This window comes from Gobio gobio (genome assembly GCF_949357685.1).
Source record: "Gobio gobio genome assembly, chromosome: 8".
Lineage (NCBI taxonomy): Eukaryota > Metazoa > Chordata > Actinopteri > Cypriniformes > Gobionidae > Gobio > Gobio gobio.
Genome location: NC_137114.1, coordinates 25,793,258 through 25,819,438, shown reverse-complemented (window position 1 = coordinate 25,819,438; position 26,181 = coordinate 25,793,258). Strand labels below are relative to the sequence as shown.

Sequence of the window (26,181 nt, the reverse complement as noted above, 5' to 3'; positions counted from 1 at the left end):
GTCGCGTATCTCATCACCAGGGGGGTTTGAGGTCGCGCCCTCTATGCAGACTGGCGCATCAAATCCTCCTGTGGTCCCAGAGGAAGTTATCGTCCCTCAGGGCGATGTACATTCCCGGGGACCAAAATCAGGGAGCAGACATCCTGTCGAGGCAGGGGCTGAGGCCCGGGGAGTGGCGACTCCACCCAGAGGTGGTGGAGGCCATGTGCGAGAGATTCGGCCCAGTGGAAGTGGACTTGTTCGCGTCTCGAGAGACGTCCCACTGTCCACTGTGGTTCTCTCTCAGGCACCCAGCCCCGTTGGGACTGGACGCCATGATGCAGACGTGGCCGAGGCTGCGTCTGTACGCATTTCCCCCGATCGCTCTGCTCCCGGGAGTTCTGGAGCGGGTCCGCCGGGAGGGTATCAGCCTGCTCTTAGTAGCACCCCGGTGGCCCACTCGAGTATGGTTCTCGGACATCATAGCTCTGCTAGACGGCTCTCCGTGGCAGGTTCCTCTGAGGAGGGATCTGCTCTCTCAGGCAGGGGGCACAATATTTCACCCCCGGCCAGAGTTGTGGAGTCTCTGGGTCTGGCCCCTGAGGGGGCTCGGTACCTAGAGGCGGGCCTGTCAGCAGAAGTAGTCGAGACCTTACTCAGCTCCAGGGCTCCTTCTACCAGGAGACTGTACAGCCTCAAGTGGAATGTATTTTCCACTTGGTGTAGAGAGCGTGAGGTGGATCCAGTTAACTGCCTAGTGGCTTCAGTGCTGGAGTTCCTCCAAGATCGCTTCTCCGCTGGTCTTACCCCGTCCACCCTGAAGGTGTACGTGGCTGCCCTTGGGGCTTTCCACGCACCTTTAGGTGATGGACCTTTGGGGAAGCACCACCTGGTTGTACAGTTCCTCCGTGGGGCTCGGAGGATGAGGCCGGTAGCTCGCTCCAGAGTCCCAACCTGGGACCTGGCGGTGGTTCTGGAAGGGCTGGCTGAGGCCCCCTTCGAGCCACTGGAGCTGGCTGAGCCTAAGAACCTGACCTTGAAGGTGGCCTTTCTACTCGCCATTACCTCTCTGAGGAGAGTGGGAGATCTCCAGGCTTTGGCGGTCACGCCAACCTGCCTGGAGTTTGCCCCTGGCAGAGTAAGGGCCATTCTTCACCCTAGACCGGGTTACATTCCCAAGGTTCCATCTCAGGGAGCCCGGTCTTTGGTTCTTCAGGCTTTCCATCCCCCTCCCCACCTGACGGCGGAAGAGGGGAGACTTCATCTGCTCTGCCCGGTCAGAGCTTTGAGTATCTATTTAGAGAAGTCTTCCCATTGGAGAAGGTCAGACCAGTTGTTGGTGTGCTTTGGCTCACCCAAGAAGGGGCTGCCTGCGTCAACTCAGACGATCAGTAACTGGATCGTCCAGGCTATAGCCACGGCTTATAGGGTGCGCAATTTGCCTTCACCCATGGCCGTGAGGGCCCATTCCACCAGGAGCATGGCTTCCTCAGTGGCCCTCCTTTCTGCGTCTCGCTTCAAGAGGTATGCGAGGCGGCCGGGTGGGCCACCCCGCACACCTTCATAAGATTCTACAGTCTGCACCTCCCGGTGACGCCTGGTGCTCGAGTTCTTGCGTCCTAAGTGTGCCTGGGTACCCAGCTTCACACTGGGACGTGGGGTGATTTGGTGTGGCCTAGTGGGTATTAACGTTCCCAGAGTGTTGTCACTCGACGACGCAGTGCGAGTTCCCTCGAAGGGGAACGTCTCGGGTTATGACTATAACCCTTGTTCCCCGAGAAGGGAACGAGACACTGCGTCTCGTCGCCACACCTATCACGGCTAGAGCGCTTGCTTCATCGCAAAAGAGCTAGTGTGTGTTTGCATCAGCTTCCTTTTTGTATCTTCCGGGTATGCCGTCATCTACTACGTCACGACGCAACACCAATCAGATTGGCTTGATTTCATTCATACTTCAGATGCGTAACGCTGTGGGCGTTCCCAGAGTGTTGTCACTCGACGACGCAGTGTCTCGTCCCCTTCTCGGGGAACAAGGGTTATAGTCATAACCCGAGACGTTTTCCACATGTGGGCGGTCATGAGACGCCCCTTTCCGCTGATTGGTCAAGCAAATCTGAGCATGTGACGTCATCAGCCCTTCTCCAGTTCTGTGTAAAAAAATAATAGTCTTCTTAAACTGTACAGGGCATGGGCTTTCTTCTGTGCAACTTAACGCGTTTCACAGAAAAAGTTATATCAGAAATATTAAATATTAATCTGCACCCAGCCTGATTTATTTAGATTGGTGGAGTTGGCTAAATATGTGTGGTGAAGCTGCGCAAGACAACGAAGAGCGGGTGTGACCATGCAATGTTCAGACAAGTGTTATACGCAGCAGTCATAACTTTTCTTTACAATTCGCTCGGTTTTGGACAAGGGATGGTCATTGCTGTAGGCCTAATACATATCGGCATATGGGTGATGGTGATTTTAAATTTTACTATAGCCTAACTGTAATCAGAGCCGCGAAGCAAGGAGATGACTGACAGGACGATAGCGGAGGCAAGCGCAAGATAACTTTTGTTAATAAAAAATATTGATTTGTTTAATGTAAGAGTTTGTCTTTGTTTTATTGTTGTTGTTTTCAATCAAATAATAGTGAACCACAAACTGAGCATTCGTTTTAAAGAGGAATTTCCAAAGATTTTTTATTTATTAATGTGAGTAGCCTATTTTGTCATCCGTTTTTTTTTTAAAATAAAAGTTTAATATAGGTTTTTTTTTATTGTAGGCCTACATTTTTTTTTGTAGTTGAGTTTTCATTAAAAATGGTAATGCCGGTAATGATGGAAATTCATGGTATGCGGGTGTAGGCCTATCATGTAATTTGCTTATTCGTTTTGTTAATAACGATATATATAATAATAGTATATAATGTTAATAATGTTTGTTTTGTTCAAAGAGTGGAGGAAGATCAAAATAACCACTACAGCTGCTGAACGTCATTGACAAACCTTTTCTTGATAAATGTATGGATAACACAAGTTATGGTGTTGTCACAATTAATCAAAATATCCAACTTTAACGTTGCTAAATGGCATCTATAAAATTATGATTTTCTCTTCTATTTAAATGCACATTTCTTTTTACAGTTTTCTCTATTTTTCCAACAAAAATAGCTTCAAACAATGACTCTGTGTGACTAACAGGATAGAGTAGGCGCCCTCATTATGCCTCATAAGATTCCATAATAGAATTTTGGATAATAATGGAATATCGCGAGCGGGCGCGCCTTGCGTGGGTGCCGGCGATTTGACAGCAAAACGCACGTCCTTGACGCGTGGTTTAGCCTACCACAAAAACGCGCTTTCTTAACATGGGCTTCGGGGTCAAGGAAAACGCGTTAAGAACGCGCGCTTAGGCTATGGTAAATCAAGCATCGAGGACGCGCGCTATGAGTCGGACAAAACGCATGTTACTAATGTGTAGGCTACACAGGTAAACCAAACAGGCAGTGCAAACTTGTGTTTGAAGTATCCAAACAGACTAAAGAACGTTGGTGTTTTCAAAATTGCATGCTCACTTTTTAGGGCACACCTCTTATAAAGTAAAGTTACATATTGTTGACCATCTTTTTAAGTAATTACACTATTTACCACGATACATGGCTGTTATAAGAATTAAATGAAATCAATATCAACAAAATCTGTCTTACCATTTATCAAAATCCACTTACACTGTAATTACAATTGCCTAAATAATGTAGGCTAATGAGATTTTTAGATTTATGTTCTAAATATAATATTTTAATTATAGAAATATGAAATTTGGGGAAAAAATTTATTATTCCAGGCCTATGAAATTATAAAACTGCCAGTAGCTATAGTTGGCAGCGTAATGGATTCTAGAATCATCCAACTGTTCAAAAACGGTGAATTATGCAAGAAAGAAACCTATACTTTTGAAGCTATTTTTGTTAGAAAAGTAGAGAAAAACTGTAAAAAGAAATGTGCATTTAAATAGAAGAGAAAATCATAATTTTATAGATGCCATTTAGCAACGTTAAAGTTGGATATTTTCATTAATTGTGACAACACCATAACTTGTGTTATCCATACATTTATCAAGAAAAGATTTGTCAATGACGTTCAGCAGCTGTAGTGGTTATTTTGATCTTCCTCCACTCTTTGAGCAAAACAAACATTATTAACATTATATACTAGTATTATATATATCGTTATTAACAAAACGAATAAGCAAATTACATGATACACCCGCATACCATGAATTTCCATCATTACCGGCATTACCATTTTTAATGAAAACTCAACTACAAAAAAATTGTAGGCCTACAATAAAAAAAAAAACAATATTTTTTATTAACAAAAGTTATCTTGTGCTTGCCTCCGCTATCGTCCTGTCAGTCATCTCCTTGATCCGCGGTTCTGATTACAGTTACAGTAAAATTTAAAATCACCATCATCGCTACCCACCCTCTGCCGATATGTATTAGTCCTACAGTATTTGCAATGACCATCCCTTGTTCAAAACCGAGCGTATTGTAAAGAAAAGTTATGACTGCTGCGTATAACACTTGTCTGAACATTGCATGGTCACACCCGCTCTTCGCTGACTTGCGCAGCTTCACCACACATACATGTGGGAGACACTATCAGGGGGCGTGGCCAGTGGGCGGGCCTGACGGGCACAGGCCCGCCCACTATGATGACTAGGCTTTAAATTGTTTTAACGTAATTACAAAATTATTATAACATCTCAAATACTGAAATAAATAAAATGTGTTTTTTTTTACAGTCTATGGTTTTTGCATAATGCTTGATGAGTTCTGCGTTAGGCCATTAGGTGTCAGGCTGCCTCATGCATGTCGCGCGGCTTGCGCCTGTGAGTTCATGAAGTGTGTTTACCTATTCACTTAGCCTATAATTTGCAGTTGTGTGATAGATAAACAGCAGCGATGCAAAATTCTATAAAAAGGACTTTTAAAAAACTTGCATTAACACGGGAGAGAACCCATCCACCAAATAACGATAAGACTTTTCAATTCCAAGCACAGGTTAATTCTGTAAAGCCGGGAAAAATCCATTGGTATCTGTCAGTCGTGATAGGGTGGGGAAAGGTGCGTGGCACTAAGTTTTGACAGTTTCGCTGTACTTCCTTTTCCCATCACATATCAGATCGGAAAGGCGTTTATTTTCAATTAAAAATTAAGAAAATATTTTAAAAGTGGAAAGAAAGTGTTTAACGTTTGTTGTTACCACTGCTCATGTTTTGTATGTGGACAGGTTGTAGCTGCAGTTCCCTTTCGTTCAGTCACTCCGAGTAACGTCAGTGACTGACGAATGGGGGTTTCGCTCAGAAGCCTATCATCTTCGTAAAAAAGCGCCCAATGGCAATTAAATGAATTTGCATAGCGTAACTCCGCCCCACCTTGTGGGTATATAAGGAAGTACCCTGGTAATGTTGCATTATGGTGAGTGTGGGCTTGAGTGTGGAGGTAGCCTACGGGAGACTGGGTGTTGATCAGTTGGTTTGGGAGGCATTTTGGTTAAGAAGCGCCGAGTCCACCGAGAAACATTACGAGTGGAGTGTGGGAGAGGAGTGTGAGTGTGGGAGCTCTTCTGGGCTGTCACCTAATGAAGAGAAGACAATTGATTTAAGGAACTTTATTGGAAGAAATTGGGAAACGTGACAAAGGAGTGAAAACGATGTCGGGTAGACAAAGCTGTGCTGGAAATGGGTCAGAATGGGCTAACTCGGATGACACTGAGAGTGAAGATCATATGGAGTTTAGTCAGGAGAGAGATAGAATAAGAGAGAAACGGGGTGGTGAAAGTGGAAAAGAGGGGTCAAAGAAATTCAAAGGGATGATGACTAAAGTGGATGGAAAGGATGATAATCTGAAGATAGATGATGAGTGTAAAGTAATACTTCGATTTGAGGAAGAAAATGGAGTGCTTGGTATGAATCCAGTGGAGTTGACTACAATATTAAAAAACCAAGTGGGAGATGTCAAAATGGCCAAAGTTTTGAGGGATGGAAACCTTTTAATAATATGCAAAAATGAAGATCAAAGAGAAAGGGCCTGTAGAATGAAGGAGATAGGAAGGTTTAAAGTAAGTAGCGTTAGTCGCGTGGAGAAGAGAAACATGTGGAATAGGGGGGTGATTTGGGGGATCCCGGTTGATGTAAATGTGGATGAAATAAAAGCAAACTTAAAAGGAGGGAAAGTGAAAGATGCCCGAAGATTGACCAGCTTTAAGAATGAGGTGAGACAAGGAAGTGAAAGTGTGTTGTTGGAATTTGAGGATGAAATGCTTCCTAACCGAGTATCCCTAGGATATATGATGTATAATGTGAGAGAATACGTTCCTAAACCGTTGAGGTGTTTTAAATGCCAGAGGTTTGGTCACACAGCCATGAATTGCAAAGGGAAAAGAAGGTGTGCTAGATGTGGTAAGGACCATGATTATGAGAAATGTAGAAGGGATGTGCAACCGAAATGCTGTAACTGTGGAGGAAATCACAGTGTGGCATATGGGGGATGTGAGGTAATGAAAAGGCAGGTTGAGATTCAGCAGGTCAGAGTGAAAAATAAAGTATCATATGCAGAGGGCGCTGGACTGGTGAATCACAGGGAGGAAAAAGTAGTAAATGAGGCAAGTGAGAACCTGAATAATGATCAGCATGAACAGATAAAAGGGGGTAAAGTTCTGGTTGATTTAAGGAAATTAGTCATCTTTATAGCAGGGGTCATCAATGCTACCACTGAGGCAAAGTCAAAAACAGAAAGGATACAAATAATAGTAAAGGCAGCAGTGAACCATCTTAGCCTGAATGATTTGTCCTGGGAAGAGGTAAGCAATGAGCTAAGTGCTCAGGCCAGTCAGGAAGCTTTTTTTTTTTTTATTTGTTGGCTGATATTATGGTTCTTATTCTTCAATGGAATGCAAGAAGCTTGGTGGCAAATGGGCAGGAATTTAAGTATTTTATCAGTTCGTTACCAACTACACCTGATGTAATCTGTATACAAGAAACATGGTTATCACAGAAATTAGATTTTAGTATATATAATTATGTTAGTGTAAGGAATGATAGGGAAGATGGTGTAGGGGGTGGGTGTGCTACATTTATCAAGAAGAATATTACATATCAAGTTGTATCAAAAGGAAGGGAGGAAGAGTATATTATTGTTAAAATATGGACTAAGCAAGAGAAGTTTTCTGTGGTAAATTATTATAATCCATGTAGAAGATTAGATGGTAATAAATTAAATCAGATTGTTGAACTAGCAAGTGACCGCATTGTTTTATGTGGAGATTTTAATGCCCATAGTTCATTATGGGGAGGGGGGAAAACTGATTTAAATGGTCTAATAATAGGACAGTTGTTGGATGAGTTTGATCTGGTATGCATTAATGAGAGAAGCACAAGAATAGATGTTCACACAGGTAAAAGTTCAGCACTTGATTTAACACTAGTGGCAAAGGAGGTGGCAGGTATTTGTGAGTGGGAGTTATGGGAGGACTCTACTATGGGTAGTGATCATTTTCCTGTTTTATGTAAGGTAGGTGTGAGAAAGGATGAGAGGGAAGAAGGAAGAGAGGATAAATGGATATTAAATAAGGCTATGAGGGGTACATTTGAATATCTATGTGAGGAGGCGAGTAGTGAAATTGATTTAAGCCAGGATATAGATGAAATTGATGAAAAATTTAAAGAAGTACTGATTAGAGTGGCTAACGTATGTATTCCAAAAAGCAAAGGAAAAATGAATAGGAAACCAGTCCCATGGTGGACGGAAGAGTGTGGGAAAAGCATTAAAGTAAGAAATAAGGCATTTAAAATGCTGAAGAGTAATCTTAACTTTCAAAGATTAATAGAATACAAAAAGGCCCAAGCTCAAGTTAGGAAAGTAGTAAAGAAGGCAAAAAGAGACAGTTGGAGAGAATATTGTAATAAAATAGGTAGAACGACTCCATTAGGAAATGTGTGGGGAATGATAAGGAAAATGAAGGGAATTAGAAAGGACTGGCAGTTTCCAGTTTTAAAAGCAGGAGAAACCATAGCAGTAACAAATAGGGAAAAAGCTGATATTATAGCTAAGGCCTTGGTTGAAATTCATAGTTCTAATAATCTGTCAGAGGCTGGGAAAAGAGGAAGAGAAGTGACTAGAGATGCATACCCAGAGGCACTAATAAGAAAGGAAAGTAAAGAGGATGCTATGGATTCCCCTTTTACATTAAGTGAAATGAAACGGGCAATAGATAAAGCTAAGGTAACTGCTCCAGGAAAAGATCAGATTAGTTATAGTATGTTGAAACAGTTTGGAATTTTAATGCAAATGAAACTTTTAGGTATATATAATAAGAGCTGGGAAGAAGGGAGATTACCAATAAGTTGGAAAGAGGCTATTATTATACCTATAGCAAAACCAGGTAAGGATTCAACGAATCCAGCAAACTACAGGCCCATTGCCCTTACGTCACATGTTGGGAAAATTATGGAACGGATGATTGTAGAAAGAATGACATTTTATACAGAAAGTAAATATCTTTTATCCCCTTATCAGAGTGGGTTTAGGAAAGGACGGGGAACAATGGACCCTGTGGTTTGCTTGGAAACAGAAATTAGAAAAGCTATGATAAATAAGGAATCGGTTATGGCAGTTTTCTTGGATGTGGAAAAAGCTTATGATATGGTATGGAAAGAGGGGCTATTGATTAAATTAGATAAAATGGGTATTAAGGGAAGAGGTTTTAATTGGATCAAAAGTTTTTTATCTGAAAGGTATATTCAGGTTAAAATTGGTGCTTCAGTGTCTAATAAATTCAAAGTGGATAATGGGACCCCGCAAGGTAGTGTGATAAGCCCATTACTTTTTTCTATTATGATTAATGATGTTTTTAGTAAAATAAGGTATGATATTGGGAAGTCATTATTTGCTGATGACGCTGCCCTTTGGAAAAATGGTAAGAGCTTATTGTTAGTTCAAGAGAAGATACAGGAAGCTGTAGGTTTAATTGAAGAATGGTCTTATACATGGGGTTTTAAATTCTCAGTGGAAAAGACAAAGATGATGGTTTTTACTCAAAAGAGGGATAGGGTGGCTAAGGTGTTATTGTATGGGAATCAAATTGAGCAGGTAAATTACTTTCGGTTTTTAGGGGTAACATTTGACTCTAAACTAACTTGGACAGAGCAGGTAAGGATAGTAGAGGAAAAGTGTAAGAAGATTTTAAATATAATGAGGTGCTTAACTGGGATAGAGTGGGGTTCTAGTAAAGGAGCCTTAAGAGGGATATATGTGGCTTTAGTAAGACCAGTGATGGAATATGGAAGTATAGTGTTTAGAACTGCATCGAAAACATCATTAAAGAGACTGGAAATTATACAAAATCAAGCACTACGAATATGTTGTGGAGCCATAAGGTCCTCTCCGGCTTGTGCATTGCAAGTTGAGGTGGGCGAGCTTCCATTAAGTTTAAGATTTGAGCAACTGATGATGAACTATTGGACTAATCTAAAAGGTCATAATGAAAGATGGCATCCTACAGTTAAGTGTCTTATCCCTTGTTGGGAAAGTGGGAAGGCTAAGATAGAATGTTCCCATTCAGTCGGTCACTCTCGACGCCACGTCGGAGTACCGACGAATAGGAATCTCGCTTGCGAGAGCCAATCTACTTCGAGTGTAACTAAACGAGCCAATGCACATTGGCATGCAATGATTGCACCAGGTGCTCATGCCACGCCGTGCGGGTATAAATGAGACACAGGTGATTGCATCAAATCAACCTTTTGCTTCGGAGAAGGGTGGTAGATGGTAACGCCAGATATCACTCACTACTTCGCAGTCCTGACGGAAGCCGCCTTTCGGAAGCGATCTCTTCAGTCGGTGTTGGTGTGACGGCACAGCAGCGGTCGCGTGGTTCTCGGATCATCTCTCTGTGTTGTTTGTTTAGAGCAATCACAAAGGCTGTTCTCACAGCTGGTTCGGTGCGCTAGGTGGAGAGCGCTGAAAAGCCGTTCTTACGGCTGGTAAGAGAGCGCCTTCGTGTGAGAGAGAGGGCACGTCAGGCTGCACCCACCCCCTGACTGTGTCGCCGCGACCCCGCCCCCTGCGTGCTTCAGCACCAAGGAGAGCGTCCTTCTGAAAGAGCAAACACAGATAGAGCTTGCGTCTTTTTCAAGATGACATTCTATCTGTGTGTTTCTGGATGCGGTGGTTACCTGTCACCAAGGGATGGTCACCAGCGCTGTATCTCGTGTTTGGGCGTTCAGCACGCTGAGGCAGCGTTGGTGGTTGACTCATGTTCTCACTGCGGGAACATGACCATCTCGGAGTTGCGGTCTAGACTCCATCTCGCAAGGGGTGGAGTCCCCGTGCCTCTGCCTCGATCTAACCCTCCACAGAGGGTTACTTCAGGCAGTAGCACGGGTGATTTGAGGGTTACGGTGAGCGCGCTTCCCCCAGGGAACCAACCCCCGGGGAACCCTCATCCCTCACGCACTCCGCAGCCAGTAGAGCTGCCGTCGGAACGTGGTGGGCCGTCCTCGAGATGTGCACCATCCGTATCCTTCGGGGCTCCCCCTGATGATCAGATGTCCATCGCTGCATCGGAGGGAGGGTCAGACTTCTCTGGAGATGACGTGTCGGCGCAGGGGGCTCCTTCAGGAAGATCCGCTGTGCCCGATACGGATCCGGAGATGATGGCCATGCTTTCCCGGGCCGCCGAGAAGATCGGGCTCGTGTGGAACCCTCCACCGTGTCCCGAACCTTCAAGGTTGGATGATTGGTTTCTCGGGGTGGCCCGTGCTGGTTCTCAGCGCCCCACCCCGGTTCCTTTCTTCCCGGAGGTGCACGAGGAGCTCACTAGGTCGTGGACGGCACCTTTTACTGCCCGAAACCGGCCCAGTGGATCCTCCTCCCTCACCACCCTCGATGGCGGACCTGCAAAGGGTTACACGCAGGTTCCTCCCGTGGAACGGGCCGTTGCTATGCAACTGTGCCCTAACTCCACATCCAGGGGGAACCCGTGTCTCCCCTCCCGAGCCTGTAGGTACTCGTCCGATCTGATCGGAAAGGCCTACCAGGCTTGTGGAGAGGCAGGCTCCGCCTTACACGCTATGGCGTTGTTGCAGGTTCATCAGGCCCAGGCACTGAAGAACCTGCACGAGGGTGGTCACGATCCCGCAGTTCTCCAAGAACTGAGAACCGCAACGGACCTCGCGCTTCGTGCGACGAAGGTTACGGCGCGGGCCGTGGGTCGTGCGATGTCCACTATGGTGGTCCAGGAACGCCATCTCTGGCTGTGTCTGGCAGACATGAGGGAGACCGACAAGATCAGGTTCCTTAACTCCCCCGTCTCCCAGACCGGCCTCTTCGGTGACGCGGTCCAGAACTTCGCCCAGCAGTTCTCGGCCGCACAGAAGCAGACTGAGGCCATCAGTCACATCCTGCCACGGCGGTCAGCTGCTGTCTCCACCCCGCCGCCGGCAGCACCTCAGTCTGCTCGTCGCCGAGGGCGGCCGCCTGCGTCTGCCTCCGCTCCCGCGTCGCAGCAGCAGCCTCCACCCAAGCGACGTCGTGGAGCCGGGCGCAAGCAGGCCGCCCAGCCCGTCCAGGCTCCTGCCAAGAGAGATGGCAAAGGCAAGGGCAAGGGCAAGCGGCCCTGAGACGGGCGACCCGGATATGGGGAGGACTGCTCTTCTGGAGACGGTGACCGCACCGCTCCATCCCCCGGAGGAGGGCCGGGAGGAGAATTTTGTGTTCCGTTTTGTTTCTGTTCTGTTCTGTCCCAAATTTTCAATAAAAGAGCAGTTTCCTCCATCTCTGGGTCCTCAGGGGGCTCGGATAGTTGTGGCCGGTCAAACGCCGGACCACACTCATCCTCCCCCTTCGCCAGCGGGCAGCAGTGGACGACCTCCTCACGTTCCTCCTGCCCACCTGTGGAATCAGGTAAGTGTTGCACAGCACACTCTCACCTCGCTGCGGGCCGCCTCCACGAGACAGCCGCCCCAGCCCGGTACCTGCATTCCACCTCGCTGCCCCACCGTGGGTACGCCGGTGGTCCCTATGGTCCCGCTTGCACGGTCTCTGCGAGCCTGGCTAGAGCTCCCCAGTCCGTCTCGCTGGCTCATTCGGACCATCAGGCTCGGCTATGCGATTCAGTTTGCCCGGAGCCCCCCCAGGTTCAAGGGCGTCCGCTTCACCTCGGTGAATGCTGCAGATGACCATGTCCTGCGTGCGGAAATCGCTGTCCTACTGGCGAAGGACGCGATAGAGCCGGTCCCTCCAGCCGATATGAAGACCGGCTTCTACAGCCCGTACTTCATTGTACCCAAGAAAACCGGTGGGTTACGGCCAATCTTGGACCTGCGAGTCCTGAATCGGAGCCTCCACAAGCTACCGTTCAAGATGCTCACGCAGAAACGCATTTTCGAATGCATCCGTCCCCAAGATTGGTTTGCAGCGATCGACCTGAAGGACACGTACTTTCATGTCTCGATTCTTTCTCGACACAGGCCGTTTCTGCGCTTTGCGTTCGAGGGTCGAGCATATCAGTACAGAGTCCTGCCCTTCGGGCTGTCCCTGTCCCCCCGTGTCTTCACGAAAGTCACGGAGGGGGCCCTTGTGCCCATGAGAGAACAGGGCGTTCGCATCCTCAACTATCTCGACGACTGGCTCATTCTAGCACAGTCCAAGGATCAGTTGTGCGAACACAGGGACCTGGTGCTCAGACACCTCAGCCAGTTGGGTCTTCGGGTCAACTGGGAAAAGAGCAAACTCGCCCCCGTGCAGAGGATCTCTTTTCTCGGTATGGAGTTGGATTCGGTCGAACAGACAGCGCGCCTCACGGAGGAGCGTGTCCAGTCGATGCTGAGCTGCCTGAACACGTTTCAAGGCAGGATGGCGGTTCCACTGAAACAGTTTCAGAGGCTCCTGGGGCATATGGCGGCCGCTGCGGCAGTAACACCGCTCTGCCTGCTTCATATGAGACCGCATCAGCATTGGCTACACGGCCGAGTCCCGAGATGGGCGTGGCAACGCGGCACTCACCGGGTGAGCATCACACCGGCCTGCCGCCAGTCCTTCAGTCCATGGTCAGACCCCTCGTTCCTTCGGGCCGGAGTGCCCCTGGAACAGGTGTCCAGGCACGCTGTGGTTTTCACGGATGCCTCTGCCATGGGCTGGGGAGCCACGTACAACGGGCATGCAGTGTCAGGGGTTTGGACGGGCCCGCACCTGCATTGGCATATCAATTGCCTCGAGTTGCTAGCAGTGCATCTTGCTCTGAGCCACCTCAAAGCGCGGTTACGGGGCAAAGATGTACTGGTCCGCACGGACAACACTGCGACCGTTGCGTATATCAACCGACAAGGTGGTCTGCGCTCCCGTCGCATGTCGCAACTCGCCCGCCATCTCCTCCTCTGGAGTCAGAAGTCTGAGGTCGCTTCGGGCCATTCATGTCCCTTGTGTGCACAACCGTGTGGCCGACGAGCTTTCACGAGCTGCGCTCCCAGGCGAGTGGCGACTCCACCCCCAGGTGGTTCAGCTGATTTGGAGACAGTTCGGGGTGGCACAGGTCGACCTGTTTGCCTCCCCAGAAACGTCCCACTGCCAGTGGTTCTATTCGCTGACCGAGGGTACACTCGGCACGGATGCCCTGGCGCACAGCTGGCCCCAGGGGCTGCGCAAATATGCGTTTCCCCCAGTGAGCCTACTTGCACAGACTCTGTGCAAGGTCAGGGAGGACGAGGAGCAGGTCCTGCTGGTGGCGCCGTACTGGCCCAACCGGACCTGGTTTCCAGAACTTATGCTCCTCGCGACAGCCCCTCCTTGGCCGATTCCTCTGAGGAAGGACCTTCTGACTCAGAGACGGGGCACCCTTTGGCACCCGCGTCCAGACCTGTGGAAGCTTCATGCCTGGCCCCTGGACGGGACGCGGAGGTTCTAGGTGACTTACCCCAAGAGGTAGTTAACACCATCACTTCGGCACGAGCACCGTCTACAAGACAGGCTTACGCCTTGAAGTGGAACCTGTTCGTCGAGTGGTGTTCTTCTCACCGAGAAGACCCCCGAAGATGTTCGATCGCGTCTGTGCTTTCCTTCCTGCAACAGGGGTTGGAGCGTAGGCTGTCGCCCTCCACCCTCAAGGTTTATGTTGCTGCAATATCCGCCTATCACGACCATGTAGAAGGTAAGACGGTTGGGAAGCACGACCTGGTCGTCAGGTTCCTTAGGGGGGCGAGACGGTTAAATCCTCCTCGCCCCCCCTCCATACCCTCTTGGGATCTTGCTCTGGTGCTCCGAGCACTTCAGAATGCCCCATTTGAGCCTTTGCAGTCAGCAGAGCTAAAGATTCTGTCAATGAAGACTTTGCTGTTGGCTGCATTGGCCTCCATCAAGAGGGTAGGGGACCTGCAGGCATTTTCAGTCAACGAATCGTGCCTAGAGTTCGGGCCGGGTGATACCCACGTGGTGTTGAGACCCCGACCTGGCTATGTGCCCAAGGTTCCTACCACTCCCTTCAGGGACCAGGTGGTGAACCTGCAAGCGCTGCCCCCGGAGGAGGCAGACCCAGCCCTAGCTTTGCTCTGTCCCGTCCGCGCTCTGCGGGTTTACGTGGATAGAACTCAAAGCTTCAGAACCTCAGTTCAGCTCTTTGTCTGTCACGGAGGCCAGCAGAAGGGAAAGGCTGTCTCCAAGCAGAGGATGGCCCACTGGATAGTGGATGCCATCACCTTGGCTTACCAAGCACAAGGTGTGCCCTGTCCGCTCAGGGTGCGAGCACACTCTACTAGAAGTGTTGCATCCTCCTGGGCGCTGGCACGTGGTGCCTCGCTGTCAGACATCTGTAGAGCTGCGGGCTGGGCGACACCCAACACGTTCGCTAGATTCTATAGCCTACGTGTAGAGACGGTCTCCTCCTGTGTTCTCACCTCAAACGGGTAAAAGCACTGAGAGGCCCCGGCTCTTGTCGGCTTGCTGCGCTACGGCGCTTATATTCTCCAGAAGCAAACTCTGTGAGTCCTCCACCGCCCTCGGTGCCGGACGTGGCGGAACGTCTGGCATCAGGCCCCTTGCCGCTGAATCCTTGAGAACCGGTATTGGGCTTGGGCCATATGAGTGACCCTGCAGGGATCCCATATTTTCTTCCACGGTCGCTCCTACGGGAAGCCCGTGTCTTTCCCTTGGGAGAGCCTTCCCCTGCAGTGGGACTGAGCCCCCTTCTCCTGGCGGGCTACGGCTCAGCATTGTACTCCACATAACTCCTTCGGGGTACAATGTGGGCTCCGCAGCGTTCCCTTCTCTAGGGCACGCTTTCCCAGTGTTATCCAATAATCACTGAGCGGGTCATGCGGAACAGCGGTGATGGACTTCCCGGTGTGAGCCCCGTCTCATCAGGTAAGAGAGCTCAGGTGGCTCACACAGGGCACTGGATGGGGGCAGAAGCCATGGCGCTTTGGTAGGGATTCCTATTCGTCGGTACTCCGACGTGGCGTCGAGAGTGACCGACTGAATGGGAACGTCTCGGTTACGTATGTAACCCTCGTTCCCTGAAGGAGGGAACGGAGACGCCACGTCCCGTCGCCATGTCCTCTGTACCCTGCTGGGGTGCCTGTCTACCTACCCGGCTCCTCAGCAAAAGGCTGATTTGATGCAATCACCTGTGTCTCATTTATACCCGCACGGCGTGGCATGAGCACCTGGTGCAATCATTGCATGCCAATGTGCATTGGCTCGTTTAGTTACACTCGAAGTAGATTGGCTCTCGCGAGCGAGATTCCTATTCGTCGGTACTCCGACGTGGCGTCTCCGTTCCCTCCTTCAGGGAACGAGGGTTACATACGTAACCGAGACGTTTTGCTTGGGCATCTAGTAAAATAGCAAGTGAAATGAAATTGCAGGAGAATAAGTTCAGTCCTAATGTTCCTTTTTCAAGTACGCCGCCTTGGTTGTTTTCGCCACTAATCATAGACTTCTATATTCAAGGAGAAATAAAAAGACTTAATGGGAAAGGAAACTGGGTAGAAAAAGTGGAGGACAGAATAAGGTCTATATATAATTCATTTATAGCTGCATTTACGGATGGTTCAAAAGATCCTAAGAGTGGTGTTACAGGTTTTGCATTCACTATTCCAGAATTAAAGATAAATGTTAAGGAAAGAACCTCTGATCATTTGACAGTATTTACTGTGGAAATGTTAGCTATTTTAAGGGTATTACAGTGGGTAGAGGAAAACAAAATTACCAAGGTTCTAATTTGCTCGGATAGTTTATCATCATTAATGTCTCTTCAGTCGTTATCATCTAATAGTAGACTTGATATTGTGTACGAAATCTATGAGACTGTATATAGACTGCAACATATTAATGCAGCGGTCAGATTTTTGTGGATTCCGGCTCATAGGGGGATTGAGGGAAATGAGACAGCAGATATGTTGGCTAAGCAAGCTTTGAAACTCGACAGAATTACAAAAGTGGCACTAAGTAAAGCTGAAGTCAAAGTAAAAATAAAGGAATATATTATGAAGACATGGCAGAGACAATGGGATGAAGGGAAGAAAGGGCGACATCTATACAATATTGTGCAAGAAGTAGGGAAAAGGAAATCTATAGATCGATGTACTAGAGAAAGTAGCATTATTTCGAGATTGAGATTAGGACATACTGGATTAAATAAAACTATGTATTTATTGAAAAAGCACCCTTCAGGTTTGTGTGATTGTGGAAGGGGAGAGGAATCAGCTGAACATGTGATTAGTGAATGTGTTAAATATGAAAATCAAAGGATAAAATTAAAAGAGGAATTACTGAAATTTGGGGAAAATGTGTTGAACCTTAAAAATCTTTTTAAAATTGGAGAGCAGATAATGGGAGCTTTGTTGAACTTTTTGAAAGAAACTGGTTTAATGAAAAGGATTTAATTGATTGTTGAAGTTAGTGTAAAGGTAGAAAGAAGGTAAAGTGAGGTGTTTTTTTTTTTTTTTTTGTCTCTTGTGATGGTTACATTTCTGGCCCACACTCCAGCACAGTAGGTGGCGGATATGCACCTTAAAGTCGGTTGCCACCCGCCAATAAAAAGAAAGAAGAAGAAGAAGAAGAAGAAGATGTTGCATTATGTTTCTGCTTCGGAGCAAGAGCATCTCTTCACTCCTGCAAGCCTGAATTCGGAAGTTCTCTCCCCAGTTCTTCGAGACGAGCGGTTCTCCAGGGAGTTGATGTGATGGCGCTTTCCAGCGATCTCACATTGACTGCCTGCTGATCTGTGTAGTGATCTGCAACAGCTGTGTGTGTGGAGACGTAACGTCCCTCTGCCACTTCTGCTGTATCGCTGGAATGGCCGGGAGTTCAGTCTTGGCTCCTCAGCAGGTAAACATAATGCGACATTGCCAGCGTACGTCCTTGTATACCCACAAGGTGAGGCGGAGTTACGCTATGCAAGTTCCGCAAACCCATGGCATTTCATTGCCATTGGGCGCTTTGTTACATCTCTAAGATGATAGGCTTCTAAGCGAAACCCCCATTCGTCAGTCACTGATGTTACGTCTCCGTTCCCTCCTCAGGGAACGAGGGTTATATATGTAACCGAGACGTTTTGGTTTTTGTTGACAGTGACACCCGTACGCGTGAAAGTGCTCGCTCATTTTTGCTCAGGCCCGACCTGACTAAAAATAAAATTCTGCCTACGCCACTGGACAATACATGCCAATACACACACCTTCACGATTCCGACACCTCAATATGAATATACGGGAGAAATGAAGGCCCACAAAGTTATACGTGGCAGGGGAGGAGGTGGTTTAGTATAACATCCACCTCAAATCTATCTACAGTTAATCCCTGAGAACTAGAAATGCATACACACAATAATAATAATAATAATAATAATAATAATAATAATAATAATAATAATAATAATAATATGCTTTCAATGCATCTTTCTGACATCTACAATTTGGAAAATATTATAGTCATAGACAACATTGAGAAGTTCCGAATAATTTATAGTACCCAACAATAACCTGCTACACCTGTAAGTCTACATAGGCTACTTAATAGATGTTAGTATATAGCATATCATGGAGAATATTGTTCTCAAATTAATTTACACAATTTTACAGTATCCGCATTGTACCCAATATGTTGTATGCTTTTTAGTTTGATTAAGCATCATTGATTTTAATTTGAAGAATTAAGGAGGCCTTTTTAAAAGATGCAGTTGTGATAAATGAACTTACCAGACAACACATGATTACCAGTAGACACAGCCCGATAAAAATCTTCCGTAATGATCTTTCCCTGTGAACTGTAAAAGCATGATGTCATCACTGTACATTACTTGTTATGAACAAACTTTTTCACTTTCCATTATCTATTAGCCTATATACAATACCTAAATAATACACATTTGTAACTTAAAAATATATGACCCATTTAATGCTTATGATTAATATTTATTATTAAATAGCACTAATAATAATAATATTATTATTATTATTATTATTATTAAGATTGAAGTAATGTTTTTAAGTAAACCAACAATGTAAAATTGCAAGATATATGCCTGTGGCCTATGATACATGATATGTGATATAACATTCAACAAACAAATATTTTTCCCCAAACAAATAATATTTCACATATAGAGATAGGCCTATAATATAAAACATTTTTGTTTACAGTGGTTGTTAGCATATCAAGTCATCACGGGTTCACTGATACTACTACAACAGTGTCTATGGGGATTTTACCTTTTTCTTGTTTTGTTTCTTTTTTTTTGGGGGGGGGGGGGGGGGGGGGGGGCATTAAATGTTAAAGCAGCTTATGTGCTGATAGTTTTACTGCTATTGTGTCCTTATATCTTATTAATATTTAGTGGGACATTAATTGTTTTGTACTATAAGTTAGACTTTCTGTTGATGAGCCATTCTGTTGTTTGAAATGGACAATTTTTATTTAATAATTGTTTGCTGATCAGTTTGCTGATCAGTGACCCAATTCACTATTAAGCCATAAATGAAATTATATTTATACATTATTTATATGTTATTTTTATATTATTTCCATGAAAAACAAATGCCAAGAAGTATTCAAAAATAACTTACAGTATTGTTTCTGAGTTTCGAGCACCATTTTGAGAAGATATGCAATTGTAAAAGTAGCCTGATAGTCCAAGGGAGTTTTCCTTAAATGGTTAGTCTGCATGTTAACTAAACTGTGACTGCTTGGCTCATGAATATTAATTAGTACATGTCGTCCCTGATTTGCTGATATACAGAGGCTGGTACTGCCACATTAAAAGGATTTTTACACCCTACATATATGCAGGATTGAGAAGGTTAATTTTACTACAGATTACAAAATACATGCTTTGAAAATTCATTTGTAATGTATTGTGTTACATTACACACGTTTTGTAACTTAATCTAAATTCTTTTGAAAGGTTGGATTCTGAAATCCACTGCCGCTTCAATATAATTGTATATATATTATATCTTAATTCAATTTATAATCAAAGCCTTAATCACTATTTATCCTCCTATATAATTATAATGATTTTAGATGATTTTAGTAGTCAGCTTGCTGTGTATTTTTGAACCCACATCTTAAGGCACAACTCTGATGTCTGTATCTAGGATCACAAGAGTGAAAGGACCGCTCATCATGTGTTAATGATATGTCTGTTTTAGTTGACCTTAGGGTCACCTGTGTATTCGTCCTACCTGACCAGTATTTAAAGAAATGTACCTCTTTTTAATGTATCTTTCTTGAGAGAATAGAATGAAATCAACTCTGTATTAGATGTAGTATCAGCTTGTTTTGGTGAAGTGTTTTGTTGATAGTAAGTTAAGACTCTCCAACCTTGGGAGAGCTGTGATTCTAGGGAGCTTTTGTGTGTGTGCGTTGCATGATCTGTGCAGGCCCAATATTGAAGATGGACATTTTCTGCACACGACACCAGACCAGAAGACGCCTTTCTGCAACCTCCGAGGTCAACAATGATCTAATTCTAGTGATGGGGTGACAACTAGTCTAGTTTAGTGATATGCTCTGCTATCTATCCTTGTGTGGAAATTTACAGTGACTGCGCATTTTCTCTGAGCCAATCAGAATCATCCGATTGCAGTAATGACGTTGATAGACCTTGAAAACAGTATAACTGTTCAGAAATTGTATGTATGGCGGGTAGGCTGGTAGAGGGAGCGCGGCCTACAAACTCCTTGTGAGACTTGAAGCTGGCTTCTGCTGATGAAACTGCAAACTATTCTTCAGTAAATTTTTCTTTAATTAATTGCACTCCTGACTCTTGGTCTTAATTTTTCATTACTGGTCCTGGGTCCTAGACTGTTACCCCAACAGTTTAAATACTTTGGAATACTAATACAGTGGTGGTCAGAATTATTGGCACCCCTGGTAAATATGATCAAATATGGCTGTAAAAATAAATCTGCATCGTTTATCCTTTTGATCTATCATTCAAACATTTTGCAAAAACCTAATCTTTCATTGAAGTAAAAGAATTGGAAGTGGGGGGAAACTCACATTACGTAATCAATGTTTTTCTCCAAAACACGTTGGCCACAATTATTGGCACCCCTAGAATTGTTTATGAGTACGCCACGCTTGCAGTGTGTAGCCGGCCTACAGATAGAAAACGCCACACTCAAGTCACGTAGCCAGTGTGTAGCCGGCCTTACATGAGTATAACAATGTTTGACTCCATCATATCACCGGGATGATAATCCTCAGGTCTAAAGCACTATACACACAACCACATGTTTCGAAGCAGATGCGCGAAGGGAAGTCTCATTTCTTCACCTGCACAAAACGCCACCATGCAGAATTCCTAACTTTTTTTTTTAGGAAACCTGTGGACACGATGTCCTGACAGGCTGGATAATAATTTAACATGACAATGATAAATTGGAATAGAAAAACTACCGAAAATACACAGACTCATACTGAATACCAACCTTTTCTGCACTGAGCCAACGTAATATGACGCGATGTTGAAAAAAAAGCCAGCAAAATGGCCACTTTATCTACTAAATTTGTGCTCTTATGTCTTTTTAAAACATTTTAAATCCTGCATCACCTTTTCATATGGTATTTTCATACAAGGTTATATATTAATCTCGAAAAAAATTTAACCTGCAATACCCTTTAATAAATGGGTGCCAATAATTGTGTCCAACGTGTTTTGGAGAAAAGCATTTATTTCATAATGTGACTTCCAATTCTTTTACTTCAATGAAAGGTTAGGTTTTTGCGAATTTGATAGATCAAAAGGATAAACAATGCAGATTTATTTTTACAGCCAGCTTAGATCATATTTACCACTCGTGCCAATAATTCTGACCACCACTGTATAGTAACACAAAGGGGCCACCAAAACAGGACTTGGTTTTCCTCTGCATATTATTTGAAACAAAACCAGTTTTCCACAATATTTCTTGAAGCAAAAAATGCAGACATTCTTAGAAAAAAAAATTAATGCTCAAGAAGGCAACACAATGCATTAAGATCTGGGGTGTGTACACTTTTTGAATTGGATGAACAGGGTAAATTGTACTTATTTTGTCTTCTGGGAAACATGTAGTTCCCTTTCAGTCGGTCACGTTCGGCATACGTCGGAACTGACCGACGAATTGGGATCTGTTTCCAGAGACCGACCTACTTCGAGTGATTAAAACGAGCCAATGGACATTGGCATGCGGTTCACACATTCCACGCACCACCCCGCAGCGCGGGTATAAATACGGAAGTGGAATACCGCATCATTGCTTTTTAACTTCGGAGCCGAACGGTTTGCTGCATCAAGCTGTTTCTACGAAGAGTGTTTAGACGAGTCTCGAGGAGGATCGCTCTCTTACCTGGGTGCTGGTGTGACGGCGCGAGTCAGCGAGTGGCCGCTGCAACATACACTTATTCCTGTGTTGGTTGGCTGGGCGTTTCCGTTCTTTGAGTGCTCACACGCAGGCTTGCAATCGGACTGCTGTGAGCCGCGGCCATCTCCCTGAGTGCTTCAGCACTTCTAAAAGAGCATTTCCTTCTAAAAGAGCAACACGGTTTGACCCTGCGTCTTTTTCAAGATGTCACTCAAACCGTGTGTTTCTGGATGCGGTTGTTTCCTGTCCTCATTTGACGGCCACGATCTCTCTCGCATATAAACATGTGAGATCGCGTTCGTGGGTGATCCATTTTCTCTCAGGAGAGCGTGGTCACGTCGGTGCGTTGTTTGTCTCACCTTTCTCGTAAGGGCTTGAGCGTTCAGCGCGCCGTGTGCTGTCTTGCGCCGGCTGATAGCGGGGGTTGTCACGGCAACCCAGCTCGTCACTCGGCGCTCTGATGCGCGGTCGAGACTATGAAACCTCAAACGGGGTTGAGTCCCTTCGCTTATTCCCCGATCTAGTTTCTTTTCTGGGGCTCCAGAAAGGGATTACTTTGGCTAATAAGCTTTGGTGGCCTGAGGATTACAGTGGGGCTTCCCCGCCGGGTACATCTCTTCGGGCCCCCACTCCTCTATCGCATCACGAGCGTGCTGAGACTTTGTTTGTGGGTGGTTCATGTTCTCTCACGAGAACATGACCACGTCGGCGCGTTGTTCACCTTGCTCTTTCATAGGGGCTTGAGTGTTCAGCGCGCCGTGTGCCGTCAAGTCTGACGGCCACGCTCATTGTCTCACATGCCTGCTGGTAGCTTACAGATGGGATTGCTGGTCCTTTTTAAAAAAAAAAAAAAAAGGAAAAAGGGGATCAGCGTTTCATTTGGGGCTCTGGCGGAGGACAGATGTCAATTGCTGCATCGGAGAGAGGGCTGTTATGCGCTGGAAATGATAATGCTGAGTTTCCCACTATAATGGTGTGTGCTCATGCTGAATCAGATTCAGAGTTGACAGCAATGCTTTCCGGGGTGGCTGCCCGGATGTGCATTGGAAAAATTTAGCAGCATGGAACTATTTGGTGTCAAAATATGGAACACCAAAAGGGCCATAACCTGTATAAGTTTTTCCCTCTCTCACTGCCCTCTGTCCTGCATGCATGAGGGTAGTCCCGACCCAGGGGTTATGCAGGAACTGCGTGCGGTGATGGACCTCGCTCTCCGGGTGACGAAAGTCACTGCACGCTCCCTGGGTCAGGCGATATCCACACCAGTGGTCCAGGAAGCTGGGGCTAAACCTGGCAGATATGCGTGAGCCCGAAGTTCGGTTCCTCAACGCCCCTGTCTGTCAGGCTGGCCTCTTCGGCGACGCCAACGAGAACTTCGCCCAGCAGTTCTTGGTGGCCCAGAAGCAGACGGAGGAAAAAAAAGCCAAACAGCAGCCTCCACCCAGGCAGCGGTTGGCCGGGCGCAAGGGAGGCGCCCAACCCGTCCAGGGTCTCGCGAGTCTGCTAGCAAGCACAAGGGCAAGCAACCCTGAAACGGGCAGCCCAGTGAGAGAGGAATTGCTCGGGGAGACGGTGTCCGCACCCCTCCCTCCCCCGGAGGAGGACCGGGGAGAGAATATTTTTTGGTTTCGGTCCTGCCGCTGGCTCCCCGAAGTCCAGCGGTACCCACATTCTCAGAGCAGTTTCTTCCCTCCCTGAGCCCCGAGAGGGACAGGTTGGCAGTGTGCGACGCCCCCGGGCCTTGCCACTCCTTTCCTCCCCTCTCACCCCTCGCCAGGGGGCAGCAGAGTGGGCACCGAGGACGCCCCCGGGCCTTCTCACCCACTCTCTGCCCCACCTGGAGTATTCAGGCAACACTCCGGGCCGCCTCCGGGCCTCCCGAGTCGGGTCTGAGTACTCCACCTCGCTACCTCACCCCGGGAACGTCTGTGGTGCTGTTGGTCCTGCTAGTTCGGTCTCTGGGGCCCTGGTTAGGTTTCCCCAGGCCGTCTCGCTGGCTCATCCGTACCATCAGACTCGGCTATGCGATTCAATTTGCACGCCGGCCTCCCAAGTACAGGGGCATCCTCTTCACCTCCGTGCGAAGCAGCGATGCCCATGTCTTGTGGTCCGAGATCGATGTCCTGCTGGCGAAGGGCGCGATCAAGCCGGTTCCTCCTGCCGATATGAGGTCGGGGTTCTACAGCCCCTACTTCATTGTACCCAAGAAAGGGGGTGGGTTAAGGCCAATCTTGGACCTGCGCATTCTGAATCGGGCCCTGCACAAGCTCCCGTTCAAAATGTTAACAGAGGATCTCTTATCTCGGTATGGAGCTGGATTCGGTCAGCCGGACATCGCCTCACTCCAGAGCGCGTCCGGTCAGTGTTGAACTGCTTGTATACGATCAAAGGCAGGACAGCGGTCCCACTGAAATTCTTTCAGAGGCTCCTGGGGCATATGGCATCTGCAGCCGCGGCAACGCCGCTCGGATTGCTTCATATGAGACCGCTTCAACGCTGGTTGCACGACCGAGTCCCGAGATGGGCGTGGCAGAGCGGTCAGTACCGGGTCTTAGTTACTCCTTACTGTCGCAAAACCTTCAGTCCGTGGTCAGACCCCTCGTTTCTCCGGGCCAGAGTGTACCCTCTTGGGACCTCTCAGTAGTCTTACATGCTCTGCAGAGGCCTCCCTTTGAGCATTTGCGGTTGGTCGATACTAAGCTCCTGTCGATGAAGACGGCTCTGCTGACCGCATTGGCCTCCGTTAAGAGGGTCGCGGACCTGCAGGCATTTTCGGTTGATGAAGCGTGCCTAGAATTCGGGCCGCCTAACTCTCACGTGATCCTGAGACCCCGGCCTGGATATGTGCCCAAGGTTCCTACCACCCCTTTCAGAGATCAGGTAGTGAACCTGCAAGCGTTGCCTTTGGAGGAGGCAGACCCAGCCTTGGCATTGCTCTGTCCAGTACGCGCTCTCCGCGCTTACGTAGACATGACGCAGTGTTTCAGGACCTCAGACCAGCTCTTTGTCTGTTATGGTGGAGAGCGGAAGAGAAGAGCTCTCTCAAAGCAGATGTTGTCTCACTGGATAGTGGACACCATTGTTTTGGCTTACCAGCAGCAAGGCGACCATGTCCCCTTGGTGTGAGGGCACACTCCACTCGGAGTGTGGCCTCCTCTTGGGCTCTAGTGCATGGCGCCTCGCTAACAGACATCTGCAGAGCTGCAGGCTGGGCGACACCTAACACATTTGCCAGATTCTACAATCTCCGAGTGGAGCCAGTGTCCGACTATGTACTCGCCCCCCCGAGGGGCCGTTAATGGGCCAGGCTCAGGTGTCTTCGCTTGCTTGCCATTCCTCTCCACGGACGGGATACGTGCGATATCTTCCTCAGGTGAGCTCCACGAGAGCCCTGAGTTCCTCCAGCAATGTCGACGCCGGCATCAGTTCAGTCTGCCCTTTCGAGCCCAGACCCTCATGTCCGGCCAGGTGCCCCGTGTGCATGGTTCCCCTCCGGCGACCCCCACACGAGTATTTCCACCGTAAGCCTCCTCAGTGAGCAGGTGTCTTTCCCTTTGCAAGCCCCTGCCACCCCTAGGGTTAAAAATCCACCTTCGGCTGGTACCCTAGAGTTTCCCATATGCAGCCCGCAGCGGGTCATATGTGTACTCTCTAAGTCCTCCCCATGGGTAGGCATCTTGGCATTCCCTCACTGGGAAATGCTTCCCAGTGTACCTTGGTATTCCTGTGTTAAGTGGGAGTCCTACGGCCTTAAGTGGCGGGATCTCACACTTACGCAGGGCACTGGATGACAGCTGAGTGGCGCGGTTATATTGGAACCCCCATTCGTTAGTCACTAATGTACGTCGTAGTGACTGAACGAAAGGGAACGTCTTGGTTACGTATGTAACCCTTGTTCCCTGAGGAGGGAACGGAGACGTACGTTCCTCTGCCACGCACTGCATGAAAAGTGGGATTTTCGACCCCGTAAACGCCTGTAGACTCCCGGAAATCTCCCTAATTTTCAGCAGTTTTCGACAATTTAGAGGCAGCGAACGTCGCGTTCGTCTGTGCCACAAATTGTCGTAAACGAACCATGACGTAGGTGGAGAGACCCCCCCCCCCCCCCCGCTGAGAGACAGCGCGGAGGTGCGACGCCTCTAATTAGCATATGAATAGCAGCGAAACCAGAGAGTCAACGGCCAGACTTGAATTTACTCACTCACTATTGGCTGAAGCCACTACATTTAAAAAAGAAAAATCACGGCAAACCAATCATTATTGGCCCCCCTGGCTCATTATAAATGTAAACCCCAATAATAATAATAA

The 26,181-nt window shown here is 47.2% G+C and overlaps 1 protein-coding gene across 1 annotated transcript in view; it reads right to left on the bottom strand.

Annotated features, from left to right (window-relative positions):
- LOC307131126 (NXPE family member 3-like) overlaps positions 1–23,875 on the bottom strand; it is a gene marked incomplete at both ends in the record, with an annotated part of 35,695 nt that extends 11,820 nt beyond the window's left edge. Inside the window, one exon of the mRNA XM_079824615.1 lies at positions 23,784–23,875. Coding sequence (XP_079680741.1) covers positions 23,784–23,875 — 92 coding nt within the window. The remainder of the gene's footprint in view (positions 1–23,783) is intronic.
- Positions 23,876–26,181: the final 2,306 nt, after the last annotated feature.